Source organism: Gopherus evgoodei, chromosome 2, assembly GCF_007399415.2.
Source record: "Gopherus evgoodei ecotype Sinaloan lineage chromosome 2, rGopEvg1_v1.p, whole genome shotgun sequence".
NCBI classification, from domain to species: Eukaryota; Metazoa; Chordata; order Testudines; family Testudinidae; genus Gopherus; species Gopherus evgoodei.
In genome coordinates this window covers 261,542,501-261,557,140 of record NC_044323.1, presented here as the reverse complement: position 1 = coordinate 261,557,140, position 14,640 = coordinate 261,542,501, and the positions used below count along the sequence as shown (strand labels likewise).

General features: G+C 38.3%; 1 protein-coding gene across 36 annotated transcripts in view; it reads right to left on the bottom strand.

Annotated features, from left to right (window-relative positions):
• RIMS2 (regulating synaptic membrane exocytosis 2) overlaps window positions 1-14,640 on the bottom strand; it is an 884,385-nt gene that overhangs the window by 198,778 nt on the left and 670,967 nt on the right. For 21 of the 36 annotated variants that reach the window (XM_030553644.1, XM_030553659.1, XM_030553655.1 and 18 more), the window contains one exon: window positions 12,824-12,877. The exons of the other annotated variants lie outside the window; for them this stretch is intronic. In XM_030553644.1, the coding sequence (XP_030409504.1) occupies window positions 12,824-12,877 (54 nt within the window). The remainder of the gene's footprint in view (window positions 1-12,823; window positions 12,878-14,640) is intronic. 36 annotated transcript variants of the gene reach the window in all.

Here is a 14,640-nt window from a genome sequence, read left to right as displayed (position 1 = left end):
CATCAGGTGATTTATCAAAGTACCTCTTTACGCACCTAAGTCTGAAAATGTGATCAGAAGCCTCCAGTCCCCGTGGACTTGGCTAGCACATTTCAGTTCCCATAGGAGACCACTAAAATCGACGCTACTGTGTATATGAAGTGCATTAATTTTGGATATTTAACCAGACAAAATAAAAAAGAAGGAAGTGCCTCATGGCCAAGTTAACTTGGATGGGGGAACTTTAGTGTTTCCATTTTCTTTCATTTGTTAAGTTCAATCCAAATCTTCTGCGGCACTGCAATCCACAATGCCAAAGGGGGTATAACAATGATGGATCCAGCCAATGAAGGATTTTCTTTGCTTAGTGGAATTTATAGTAACTCCCATTCCACTAAGCTAGAGGATGTGGTCATTAAGGGGGCATGGGTAAGATATCCCTGACCTTTGACACTGAAATGGTTTTACGGGCCTGATGGCATCTCATGTAAAGTAGACCAACCTAGAGGCTTCTCTTGTTGACGCTGAGGACAGGACTGGTAGCTAGTAAGATCCAGGAGAGGGAAAGACATAAAGATGGCATACAGTGACATTTGCTCCCACCTTGAGCTGCATCAAACGCAGCTCAGATGCACCCCAGCATCTGGCCCTTAACACTGCATTATGGAGGTCTCTGCATTTAGGACCAAATCCAGAATCAAGTTCCCACACCAGGTAATTGAACTTAGCATTGGGCAGAGGGCTAAGGAAAATATGGGAGGCATCTTCCCCTAAGTCTGGAATGGCTACAGATCTACTATTCAGTCACTCTATTCAGCTATTTCAAACCAATAATGTAATGATGCACACACACCCAAAATGTCCCCCCTGCAACCGTAGGCTCTGAAGGATGCCCATCGCAGCAGATCACCTGTCCTCTTCTTCCTATGGAGCTGAGCTACGTGCTATATAAAGGGTGTGGAACCCCTGCATATTTCTCCAGAATCATACTCACCTCTTATGGAACACAGTAATGCCAGTTCTGCTTTCATAAGATCCTCTATGCACACAGTAGCAGAATTTTTGCCTCAGGTGAGTAATATGTTGGTTGGTAGTGGCATTGTTACTACTACTACTACTACTAAGGAAGAGTCCATTTTAGCTGTTTCTGGTTTGAAAAAAAGGTATAAGTAGGTTCTCACTGAACCATTTCCTGGACTCCTGTGAAGCTCTAGAAATCTTCAAACAGAGTTCTATAGCCTTCAAAAGCAGCTCTGGGGCTAGGATGATTTGACAGCTGGAGATATCCAGGACGCAATCATTGACCTTAGTATTCACTGGGTTTCTCATGTCTTTACTCAATATGCAGTGTATAACACCCTCTTGGCCATACCAAAATAATAAATGATAATAACATGTAGATCCTTGGACTTTGTGACTGCCCTTGTCCATGTCCTTGGCTACTTCTTAGCACCCACCAATTTTGCACGTGAGTTGAGATGATGCAAAACTGCAGTGCTAGTGATGATGGAGCAACATTTCAGGGTTACTGAAGCTCCGGATCTTTCCTACATAAGTTCTCCCCTTTCCATGTGTTTTTCAGCAGTAGGAGAGAAAATGTCCCTCGATAAGATAAAATGATACGTTATTTACCCTGTGCATATGTTATTTTTCATGCACTTTCCGTTTTATCCAAATTTCCAATATTTTAGATTAAATCCACTCTCTCTGAATCTGTTTTTATCAATTCAGTTCCAAATTTCTAAAATTTCAGTTAGATCACCAAAAGTCTTCACTTTCTAATTAGAACAAACAATGTAGTGACCTTTCCTTACAAATGAAAACCCTGAGAACTTCTTTCCATTCTTCACACTATAAGATGAATCCTCAAAAAAGGAATTATAGTCTTACTAATGTATGGAGACAACTACTGTAAAAATTAATCAAGGGTGGCTCTGACTAGTGACTTATGAAATACAAAGCAGCACACTGAAATACTGTTAACCCTATTATATAAATGTTCAAAGGCAGAGAAATTACATGTAATGTCAAATGCTCATGCACGAATAGAGTAAGAAGGATGAATGATGTGAAGTAGAGATAGATTTATCAGGCCATCGAAAAGACTTGGTCCACATTATACAAATTTTTACTTTACAATGAAAAGTCCTCTTTGAGCGTTACGAGAATGAAAAAAGCCAGTGTTGTCAATACATATGCACACTTTAGGCCAGATTCTCAGCTGTGCCAGAGCACCACTTGGCATAGGAGTGGGAGGAGGGCAAAGGTGGCTTTAAGACACCTTTGTGCTTCCCTCATATCTGAGCCAGCCAGAACCAATTATACTATCTGAAACAACTCCAATGCTACCTTCCATCTTAACATGCTGCTCATGCCATGAAGGCCAGGAAGGAATGGCGTAGACCCAGCTGTGCTGGCTTTATGCCAGTTTAGGAATCCCTCACACCAGAAGAATCTGCAGCAGGGCCGGCACTTCCATTTAGGTGGCCTAGGCAATCACCTAGGGAGCCAGGATTATTGGTGGGCGGCATTTTGCCGAAGGGGGCGGCAGGCGGCTCCGGAGGAGCTGCCGCATTCGTGCCTGTGGAGGGTCCGCTGGTCCGTGGCTCCGGTGGACCTCCCGCAGGCACCACTGTGGCAGCTCCACTGGAGCCACGGGACCAGGGCGCGGGGTGGTGAAATTGCCATGCACCTCGGGCGCTAAAACCCCTAGCGCTGGTCCTGATCTGCAGCTGCCCCATCAGAACAGCTTTCCAGACCCTTTGTACTCAATATGTTATATAAATAATATTTCTACACAGTGTCTTATAAAAATCTAATTATATCAAAATTTAGTGAAGATACAATTTCTTTGGGCTGTGTCATACATCAGCTTGTATTCGGTCATGTAATAAACTCTGAAAATAGGATTTTATAATGGACATCCTATCACACTTTTAACCAGAGCATTTCACCCATGCAATACATTAAACCAGCAATACTCAAATATTTGTATGTCTTACAGTGCCCATCAACAGTTGATAATTTGGCTACAAGTTTTTATGGATTATTCAATAACTCTTCAATGTCTATCCTAGCTAGTATAATACACACATACTGTATACATTCATTTGCTATATATTTCATTTTGCTATCAATTTATTACCATGTTCTTTGTTTAGAGATGATTACAAATCTGATATTACAAAACTTATCATAACTCATTTATGTAACTATTTTTATCTTAATAAGCCAGATTCCTAGAATTAATTCCAGAATGGCATAGCCTGTGTAAAGCTGCAATTTGATACCACATCAAGGAACCAGTTTTCTTTCTTATTAAAGACTCATCATAGATCTTGTGTTATCAACTAGTGTCTTTTGCCGGAGTTCATTGTTTTGACAAAATGTGTCTTTGAGTGTCAAATGATTTTTCATTAAAAGAAATCAATCCATAAGGTTCAGATATTAAGAGCCCTTCTTCCTACTCTCTTTATGTGTGTAAATAATTCTGTGTTCATTTAAAAATCTTTTCTGGCATATTAGTTTTAGCTATCTTTAATGTTATAAAAAACATATACAATACATGCTCTCCCTATTGTTCATTGTCCTGGCTTGAACTTCCTTGTCGAGTCTATATGTTCTGAAAACAACTTGTACTTTGTTCCTCCTTGTGACTGCAGTGGAAATGTATATGAACAACACTTACTAAGGCTCATGAAGTGTTTTAGTGTAAATCCTTTGGGCACTGATAAAAATAGAGCCACCTGTCTATATTTTATATTATTATTATAGCTAGTATTCTAATACAGTTTAGTTTAATTTTTTCCTCCAGTTATATTTTCTTTGACAGACTTTGAATAATTCAATTACTTGTAGCAGCAAATCACTTGGTAACTTTGGGAATGGAATGGGAATCATCGCAATACTCTCTTAATGCAAATACCATACATGTCGGGTTATTTTTTTTTTTAAATAATGTACTGTACTGGTGGTTTCTTCCATTTTTTTTTTTGGGGGGGAAGTGTATATAGACTTACTTATGTACCATTACTCAAACAAAATACTTAGCTGAACATTACTTGCATCACTGCTTAATTGACATCACCTCTTCCCAAAATCAAAGTGCATTGCTATTGTTAGTAAAAATATTAATGATTTTGCCAAATATTAAGAAACACCAGATACATTTCATAAAAGTATAAAACCAATAGATTTGAAGTAGTAATTTAACAGATAAATAGAATTTCAAAATTATATGAATATATTTAAATAACAATGAGCAAACATTAGAGAGACAAGTTGGGTGAGGTAGTATCTTTTATTCAACCAAGTTCTGTTGGTCAAAGAGACACTGGAAATAAGCAAATGTGTTGTTTTTAAGCCAACACTGAGATTTTTCCTTATAGCTGGGTAGTTTTTTAGGTTTTTAAATATTATGATTCTGTTTTTAAAAGATAGAAGTTTTGCTCCCTCTTCTGGTTACATGCACATAACACATTAGAAATATGATGCAGCAGACCTAATGGCCTGACCCTGTAGGCCTTACTTAAATGAGTAGTCCCGTTAAGGTAACATGATTCACTTTGGTAGGTGAGTGCTGCAGGATCAGGCCCCAAATCAAAATGACTTTTTAATGGCTTTTGGTTTGGTTTTGTTTTGTGTGTGTGTGGGTGGCAGGGTGGTGCGGAGGGGAGGGTTGGAAGGCGGGAGGAATGGAGGAAGAGGGAGGGAAAAAAACAAAACATCTTCAGACCAACACTGCAGCCCTAACTCCTCCTGAATTCACAGAGAGCATTGCCTGAATCTGGACAGAAGGACTGGGCCAACAGTCTCCATCAGAGTGGACTTTAATAAAACATCTGACAGTAAGTAGTCAAGGAATTTTGCAAACATTGTAATAAAGAAATTTAGAGGCTTATGGACAACACAAATGTGGAACAAAATTCTCCCGTCTGCTGGGCACTACTTCAGATCTCTGTTGCTACATTCATTTTGCATTCAGCACTCTCACAAATGTCAGTGAAAGTTCCATGCATGGCCTGAAATCAGAATATGCAATAAAGACCTACACTGCAGAATGCAGAGGATAAGTTTCTATTTGTTGTTGTTAAAGTTATACTTCAAAGATCCACACTATACATTGCCTATACATTAGACAATGTAATATGTAAGTGGAATCTGTACAAAGACCTTCTCTTACAAATTCTGAAAATATAACATTGTGATTAATCTATCTATATTTCTTGGCACATTTGAGGAACTATTTCTCCTACACAACATAATTCTGCATCTGTAGTGTTTATGATTAACTGGTTCTTCATGAAGTTTTTGCATAGGTGCATCTACAACCAGAAAACTATAGATTTTGTTCAAACTATTTAAAATACACTAGTTTATACATGTTATTATATTTACAAGGTTATTGAGATTTTATTTAGCTATCATATAGTATATGGTAATGATTACAAGATCTCATTTAAAGCTACATTAAGCAAGATCAATCTTGTCATCTAAAGTGCATACTTTCCTAGCGGAATAATACTTTCATACAGTAAGCTGTTCCCGCTTTACTGAAAAAGGTGTATTCTTAATAAAGCAGTCAAGTTTAGCAAATTACTTAAGAATTTCTTAAGCAGAAGGACAATTAAAATTAATCATTACAATACAATGCAGCATGAATGCAGCACGAAAACAAGCAACTGGTTTGGAGAATAGATACCAATTAGTAGAAAAACTCATATTGCTTATACAAGGATGATAAATGTACAGATTTGTTTACCCAGAAAGCCTTGTGTACTTCTCAATATCCTGGTACCTACATATCTACTAATTGATACAATGGATAGTTTCATTATTCAAATTTCATCCAATCCCTGTCTACAGCAAAAAAACCCTAACCCATTGCTTTCTAAATCATACTTTTGGGAGAGACAAATTCAAGTTAATTATGTTTGATTAGCGATAAGGTATCATCACTTCTGAATGTGCCACTTTTAGAGGTGACACACCCTGGAAAAACCTGAATTGGAGGGAGATTCCCACACCTGAGCCATTCTTTTTAAGTGACAAATCAGAGGAAATGTCCCCTATTGAGGTGTCATTAGAGGCAGTTTTGGAACAAATGGATAAATTAAATAGTAATAAGTCACCAGGACCAGATGGTATTCTCCCAAGAGTTCTGAAAGAACTCAAATATGACATTGCAAGCTACTAACTGTGGCATGTAACCTATCACTTAAATCAGCCACTGTACTAGATGACAAGAAGATAGCCAATGTAATGCCAGTTTTTAAAAAAAGGCTCCAGAGGCAATCCCAGCAATTACAGGCCTTTAAACCTAACTTCAGTACCAGGCAAATTGGTTGAAACTATAGTAAAGAACAGAATTATCAGACACATAGATGAACATCATTTGTTGGGGAAGAGTAAACATGGCTGTTGTAAAGGGAAATCATGTCTCACCAATCTATTAGAATTCTTTGAGTGTGTCAACAAAGATGTGGATGGGGGGGCATCCAGAGGATATAGTGTACTTAGACTTTCAGAAAGCCTCTGACAAGGTCCTCACTAAAGGCTCTTAAGCAAAGTAAGCAGTGGTGGGATAAGAGGGAAGGTCCTCTTATGGATCAGTAACTGGTTAAAAGATAGGAAACACAAGGTAGGAATAAATGGTCAGTTTTCAGAATGGAGAGAGGTAAATAGTGGTGTCCCCCCAGGATCTGTACTGGAACCAGTACTGTTCAACATATTCATAAGTGATCTGGAAAAGGGGTAAACAGTGAGGTGGCAAAATTTGCAGATGATACAAAATTACTCAAGATAGTTAAATCCAAAGCAGATTGTGAAAAGTCACAAAGGGATCTCACAAAACTGGGTGGCTCAGCAACAAAATGGCAGATGAAATTCAGTGGTGATAAATGCAAAGTAATGCACATTGGAAAACACAATCCCAACTATACATACAAAATGATAGGGTCTAAATTAGGTGTTACAACTCAAGAAAGAGATCTTGGAGTCATTGTGGATAGTTTTCTGAAAACATGTACTCTAAAAATTAACAGAATGTTAGGAGCCAGTAAGAAAGCGATCGATTATAAGACCGAAAATATTGAATACTGCATGCAGATGTGGATGGCCCACCTCAAAAAAGACATATTGGAACTGGAAAACGTACAGAGAAGGCAACAAAAATGACTAGGGGGATGGAACAGCTTCAATATGTGGAGAGATTAAAAAGACTGGAACTCTTCAGGAGGATCTGATAGAGGTCTATAAAATCATGACTGATGTGGAGAAAGTAAACAAGGAAATGTCATTTACTCCTTCACGTAACACAAGTAGGGGTCACCCAATGAAATTAATAGGCTGCAGGTTTAAAACAAACAAAAGGAAGGACTTCTTAACACAATGCACAGTTAACCTGTGTAACTCTTTGCCAGGTGATGTTGTGAAAACCAATACTGTAACAGGGCTCAAAAAAGAACTAGATAAGTTCATGGAGGTTAGGTCCATCAGTGGTTATTAGCCAAGATGTGCAGGGATGCAAAACCATGCTTTGAGCGTCCCTAGTCTCTCTTTGCCAGTAACTGGAAGTGAATGACAAGGGATGTATCACTGTTCATTCCCCCTAAAGCACTTGGCATTTGCCACTGTCAGAAGACAGGATACTGGGTTAGATGGGCCATTGTGACCTTGAACCAGTATGGCCACTGCCATGTAACACTGACTCAGATATCTGATATACTTCAGATAAGTCAGTCAACTGGAGGTTATATTTGGGTGGGTTAGTGGGCAGACTAGGTCACATTGAGCTTAACTTTATTTCCAGAAAAAGCTTTAATCCTTACAAATAGATCAGTATTACATTCATCTTATATTTTGAAAAATAAATTAAGTACATGACAAGTACATGACAAATGTACCAGGTAGGAATACAGTAAAAACTTTACATAAACGTATCACTTATAGACTGATAAGGACGGGGCATGTACAGAGAGGCATGCATGCATTATAAAAAGCATAACACACAGGGCCAGATTATGATTATGCCAGTGGAGAGAAAACAAAAAGTAGAACAGGAGGCATAAAAATGCTGCCTTTGTAGCATTCTTACTCTCCAATCCTGAAACTCTGCAAAATTCTGTGAGGTTGAGGCTCTGTAGGTAATTGGGAGCAGAGCCAGCAAAGGGGATGGAGCTGGGAAGCAGCTGCACTCTACAACGTGCTCCATTCCAGACCCCACACATCATTAAGTTCTGCTGGGTCCCCTCTGTGACTACCAATATTCAGCCAGAGGAAGAGGCAGCCAATGGCACACTATGGTGTGGCCTGTGTAGCTATATAGAGGCAGTCAGTTTGGGATTCAAAAGGTGGACTTAGGAGCCACAATGCTTAGTGCTCAGGTTTCCTAATGTGGGTTGTGAGGGACTTGGGATTTTCTCCTCTGCCAAATTAAATATCTGTTGGGTAAGAGAGTGAGAGAGAGAGAGAGAGAATGACTCTGTAGCCCAGCAATTCAGTAACTCATCTGGGAAAGGGGAAGACCTTAGTTCCACTTCTCCTGCTCCACTGAATATTTAATTATTTATAGACAGTGTAACAGCTTTAACAGAAAAGACTGAGAGACACATAACCCATAGTCCAGTGGCTAAGCACTCTCCTGAAAGGTAAAAGACTCAATTCCCTGTCCTACATCAGACAAAGGAGAATTTGAACCCAGGCCTCCTCCATCCTGGGTGGCTGCTTTAACCACTATGCTAATCAGGCAAGCACCACAGCCCTTTCTCTAGTGTCTTTGATGGGGGTTTAGGCATGCTCTGAGTACACCTTTCAGTTTGAGTCCCGAAGACAAGATAGATGGGGGAATGCCTAGTTTAGGAACCCCCCTGTGGCTTGGGCACCAAGTTGTTGGGGTACTATCAGGACTGAGATAGCTGTGTGCATGCCCAGATACCTGGGAGACTTTAAAACTCAGGTGCCATGGGACTTTAGTCAACTATAGGGTTAGGAAGCAGCTGAGTGGTAGTTTTGTAAATGCTAGTGACACCTAAATGTTGGACTGAGGACCTAAAGTGGCAGTCAGCACCTAAGTCCCCCTTGTGAATCCCTCCTCTGGTATCTACACATATCCTAACATCCACATGGACCTTGGGACATTTGCTGGTTTGAGTGGACAAATTCTATGACCACTCTGGGATACTGCCAACCCTTTTTCCTTATAAATTGATTAGTAGGGAACTCTGTGAGCTGAAATTTGTTCTTGCTCGAAAGAAACATATACAGGCATAAAAAGATTTCCACTATTATTAGATATTTCATAGAGGCAGCAAGAAACATTTCAGACCTCTATGTTGAGCCTCTTCCTAATGGGTATCTGCACTCTCATACCTTTAAAATTTTAATGGCTATATGAGATATCATGTGATTTTTTTGAGGTTTACTTCATGATAGTCTTCCTGATGCAATACAGAATCTTTTGCAAAATCTACTCTGTAAATTCCTTTTAATTTACATCAGCTCTCACCATACTTTCCAATTGATACCATATAACTCCATCCCAAGGCTCAAGTATCACAGTAGAAGTTGACACAAATATTCAAATCCAAATTAAGTAAAACTTTACAAAGAATAAGGGAAGAAAGGTTTTCGGCTCTAAGTATGTCATCTATTTAGCCCTAATTAACATAAACAAAAGAAGGAGAACAATACCAGCAGCTTTCTCTCAGAATCCCAAACCATTATCCAACAGTGTCACATAATAGAAATGAAAAGGGAACAATTACCCAGGAATGGAGCAGAGTCAAGGGGGACTTAATGTTTTTGGAAAGAGGCTGTTTGGGCCCAAGAATCAGACACAAACTCTGCTGCTTTGGAGGCAAGGAGCTCTGAGGTGCATCAGAAGCTTTTGAAAGAAACAAAATGTAAACTGGTCCCATTAGACAGATGACTAAATACATAAAAGTGAACTATTCTGAATACAGTTTAGTAATATACAGTTCACTGTATAGAGTAAGCCATTTGCATATAAGTATGCAAAGGACAGGTTTGTAGTTCAATTAATGAAGACAAATTGTGCTTGAAAGCAAACTGTACACACTATAAACTTAATCAATGAGAATCAATTTCTAGCCCTACTGAAGCCAATGGCAAAAACCCCAGGACTTCAGTAGGACCAGGATTTGGCCTTACAATGCAATATAATCAGTGAACTATCTGGTAATTACCACTGAAGCACAGAATCTGATCAATAACGTTTACACAGTAGAATTCAGTCAGGGCTAGATTACGCTTTAGCATGGAGTATACAGTAACAGATTAGTGCAAGGTACACTGCCCCATTGTGTGTAATATGACAACCTAGCTGCACTGGGTGCAGGGAGAGAGAAATAACTGATTACAGACCTCTAAAAAGACTCCACACAACATGCACACGATGAGCCAGCCTAGGGAAAGGTAAACCCATGACTCTCCCTAATGCCTACTTTAGTCCTTCCTGCCAACTTGTTCTTGGGAGGAGCCTGTGGGCTCACCAAAGTGGTGGGCTTGACATTGTGGCTAGCCCTTTCTTGGGCTCTAGGGAGAGGGGGAGGGTAAGGGGAATATTTACTCTTGCTTCGGTGTTGCTGCATAAATATAGGGCACTATCTAGTCCGTAATCAGCTTGCTGATAAAAGAAATCCTTCTTAATTGTCGGAATAGGGTCAGTGTAAGGCATTTTGCAGCATCTCTAAAAGCTGAATAAAAGGCATACAGGATGTCTTCAAAGCTATCACAGTAATTTACAAACATGAACTGGTATTTTCTAGTATAAAAATCTTGTTGTTAAACCCTGTGGGTACTTCATGCTGCTTTCCTGTTCCAATTATGACTGATGAGTCAACCTATATGTTACTATGCTTATTTTCACAAAACAAAAGTGAATATTCACAAGAAAAATGTATTCCTATGAGGCCCAGATAATTGGGAAGATTGTCTAATGGCATGAACCTATTTCTACCAGAATGTACCAATTAAGGGGATTCCACAATAATGTAAAAATGTGCCAAACTTGCAAAATATATAGCCTGATTAGGTAAATGACTGGTAAAAACTGGATGGCAATGCAGTCTATTCTGTAAATTATTATAAAGTTTACTCAGTCCCTTTGGACTCAGCAGATTGGGAGCTTCTGCATCTGGACTAATGGAAAGCATCAAGATGGAAAAACTTGACCCCCTGCAGTCAATAGTTAACTACATATTAAGAAGGTGTGAATTCTAACTTCAGTATCGTGTCATAAACAAGGGTCAAAAATGTTGGAACTACTAGTTCTAAGAAAGATTAAAAATCACACTGATAAAAATTTTTTTAAAAGAAGTTCAAGAAAGTAAGACAGAACATGAAAGCTAAACATGAATGGAGTTACTTATTTTAAACTAATATAACTAAGAAACACAGACACATGGAATACAAAACACAACTGATAAATCTCCAGATACACAAAAATCCACTGTTATAAACTTGCCTTTTCTCCCATTAATTGGTGGATTTTGCTGTTTTTCCTCATAATCTTTATGACATTAAAAACAGACAATGATGATTAATAATTAAGAATAATGATAACATGAACAACTTAAGCATAGCACAAAAAAGGAAAGTTCAAACTATGAAAACACGAATCCATGCACTATGTTTGAACTATCACATGACTGCACAATACATATACAGAGACACAACAACAAAAACAATAATGTAAAATGTGCAACTTAATAAAAATAGCAGGTGTTCATGATCACAAAGGCACAACTACATTGCTCTAATAATTCCACTCTGAAAATAAATAAATGCAATAGGTCAAAGATCTACATCCACAGAACAAATTATTTGTGAGATGCGCTTTAACCTGAAAATTGTAACAGATAAACTGTCTTTGACCTACTTAAATTGTAACATGTGTAACTATACATTTACATCTTTTTAACATTCTTCCTTTAAGGAAGAATTTTGAGAGCACGCTGCAAAAGTGTAGACGGCGGAATAAATCCTTTTGAGCTATGTGTGTTATTGTAACTGTAGGAAGCATGTTTTCTGTTATTAGAATAAGCTATCCTAAACATTTTGAGCACAACAGTATTTGGGACAATTTAAAAAAAAATTCTTTACCATTTGCATCTCTTTGATTTACAAGGGACAGCGTCAATGATAAAAGTTTCAAATTTTGTTGTTTTAGCCTCCAAGTGGGCCTGATTTCCCATAGCCCTCCTCATCCTTGACCTCCCATTTGTATCAACTGAAATTTCATGCAAGCAGGATCAGGGCCATTGCTTGAAATACAAACTTAAAATAACATATTCTTCTCTGCTAATTTTGTACTTCACAATCACTTCCCTACTGATCTGTATTTTTTACGGACAACAGAGCAATATGATAATGTCTTTACCTCCTTGTTTGTCAAAAGCACTATTACTAATGTTAGCACAGTTCGGTGACAGGGCTTGTTAATTAACCTGGGCTTATTCTGATGATTGGATGGCTATCTCTGCAGCAACTTAAGAAAAATATTGCAAGACTACACATTTAATAAATGGTGAGATTTGTTCTTGGTGACAGAACAGAGGATTTTTATGAAAATGGATCTCTAGAATCCAGATGACAAGATTAGAACAATTTTGTAGGTTGAACATTTGGTTGGGAAATGCTTGACAGTGTTCCTGCAAGCATTTAAAATAATCCATGATGCACTGGTTTTGTTTGCTTTGGTCTTAAATAAAATTAAATTATTACTGCCTGGCTTTTGCATCTTAATATATTTCCAAGCTAGCTAGAGAAGTTCGCTCATAGGGAAACATATCTAAAGGGGATATGCAAATTTGGTCAGACAGACCTGCCTCAACCTCTGACCCCTGCTCTCCAATATGCTTGTTTTCTTCATCTCCTTCTGCATTCATATAAGCAAAACAGAAAAAAGTGAGATAAAAACATGTATACCTTGTTACAAGCTGATCAAATAAACAATAAATGTCAAACAAATAATATACAATTCCTCACTATTTGGCACCATTTTTTTTTGAGTGAATCAAGGGTAAAATAAATCTTGTTTATGTGGACGCACCTAGTTCTAGTAGCACCAAATCCTGTTTTTCTTTTTTATGCATGACTTTCATTTATTTCAATGAAAGCTTTGTGCAAGGAAAGAAGGTAGGATGTGGCCCTTAATATTCCTGACCTGGTGGTTTCTGAATTAATTAGTGATGCATAGAAAAGTGGACAATAATATTGAAGCAGAGAAAAGCAGACACAACATAAGCTTTAAAGATCTAAAGTAAAAGCATCCACTCTAGTTTGGTTTTGTTTTTTCTTGCAACAATCCTCCAATCAGTGAACAGCTGATTTAAATATGTGGGCAGATCATCAGTAAGAATTTGAGTTACCTGCATATGCCCCCAAAGAGCAGTGTGAAAATAATGCCTCCCCTCCCCCAAGTTCAGCCAATTGCAAAGAAAAAAAAAGGGAAGATGATGATCAATTTGTAACAAAACAGGAAGTTAGCTGAATTTCAGAAAGCCTAGAATTCAATGAAAACTAACTCAATTCACTTTTCTTTAGGAACTACAATTAAAATGAAAGTGCTAGAATAAGTATATGTAGATTTACTGCCACCTGAAAAAGTGCAAAAGAGTCAGTAAAGACAACATCAGATAGTATATTATTATATGTTAAACAACATAAAATACAAATCTTATCTGATCTATTTAATGTACCAGTGAGTACATATAAAAAAAGAACCAGAACTCTTCCTATACAAAATATCTGTGACCATAGTAACTACAGAAGACAGAGAAAAAGCATGTTGAGTTGGACACCTATCCTTTCATAAACCCACATTTTTAATGCAATTAATTTATTTGGTTTGTTTTAACGTATTTTTAACATTACATTTTTCTGTTACTTATTGACAGTTTCTTGCACAATTTTAAAAGAAATATTTGTATTTTGCTTCCTCACTGAGTGTGATGTTCTGTTTCTAATTCTTTGTTAATGATTCCACTACTACATAGGTTTATTATAATTTTACTTGTAAACATATTATGCAACTAACCAGTATACTGAATCCCTAGATATTGGGATTTTCTAGTTTGTACTCACAACTTAAAATTACTGATACCAAGGCATTAATATGAATATTTAGACAATAAGTAGTGTCAATATAATGGAAATAGATGGATGCTTAGATTTTTCTCTAGAATTCTACAATAAAGTTATGGTATTTCATATTATTAATAGCAGGGGCGGCTCTAGGCACCAGCAAACCACCTGCTTGGGCAGCCCATTTGCAGGGGCGGCAGGGAAGCTGAACCAACAGGGGGCTCTGGGAGCTGTAGTTCCTTGGTTAGCTCCCTGCCTATAGAGCCAGCCCTGGAGCAGGGAAAGAACTACATTTCCCAGCATTCCCTTGGCCACTACCAACTGGAAAGGAAGGAGGGGGACCTCAAGAGGAAGCGTGCTGTGAATGGTAGGGAGATCATATTTTAACATTCAAAACACAGGACACTCCTATCTAAGCCTCCCTTCTCCTTGTCCCCAACTGCCCCCTCCTGAGACCCCCCAAACTTCTCCCCTAGGACCCCACCTCCTACCTGTCCCCTGACAAACCCCTGGGACTCCCATGTCTATCCAACCACTGCCTGTCCCCTGACTGCC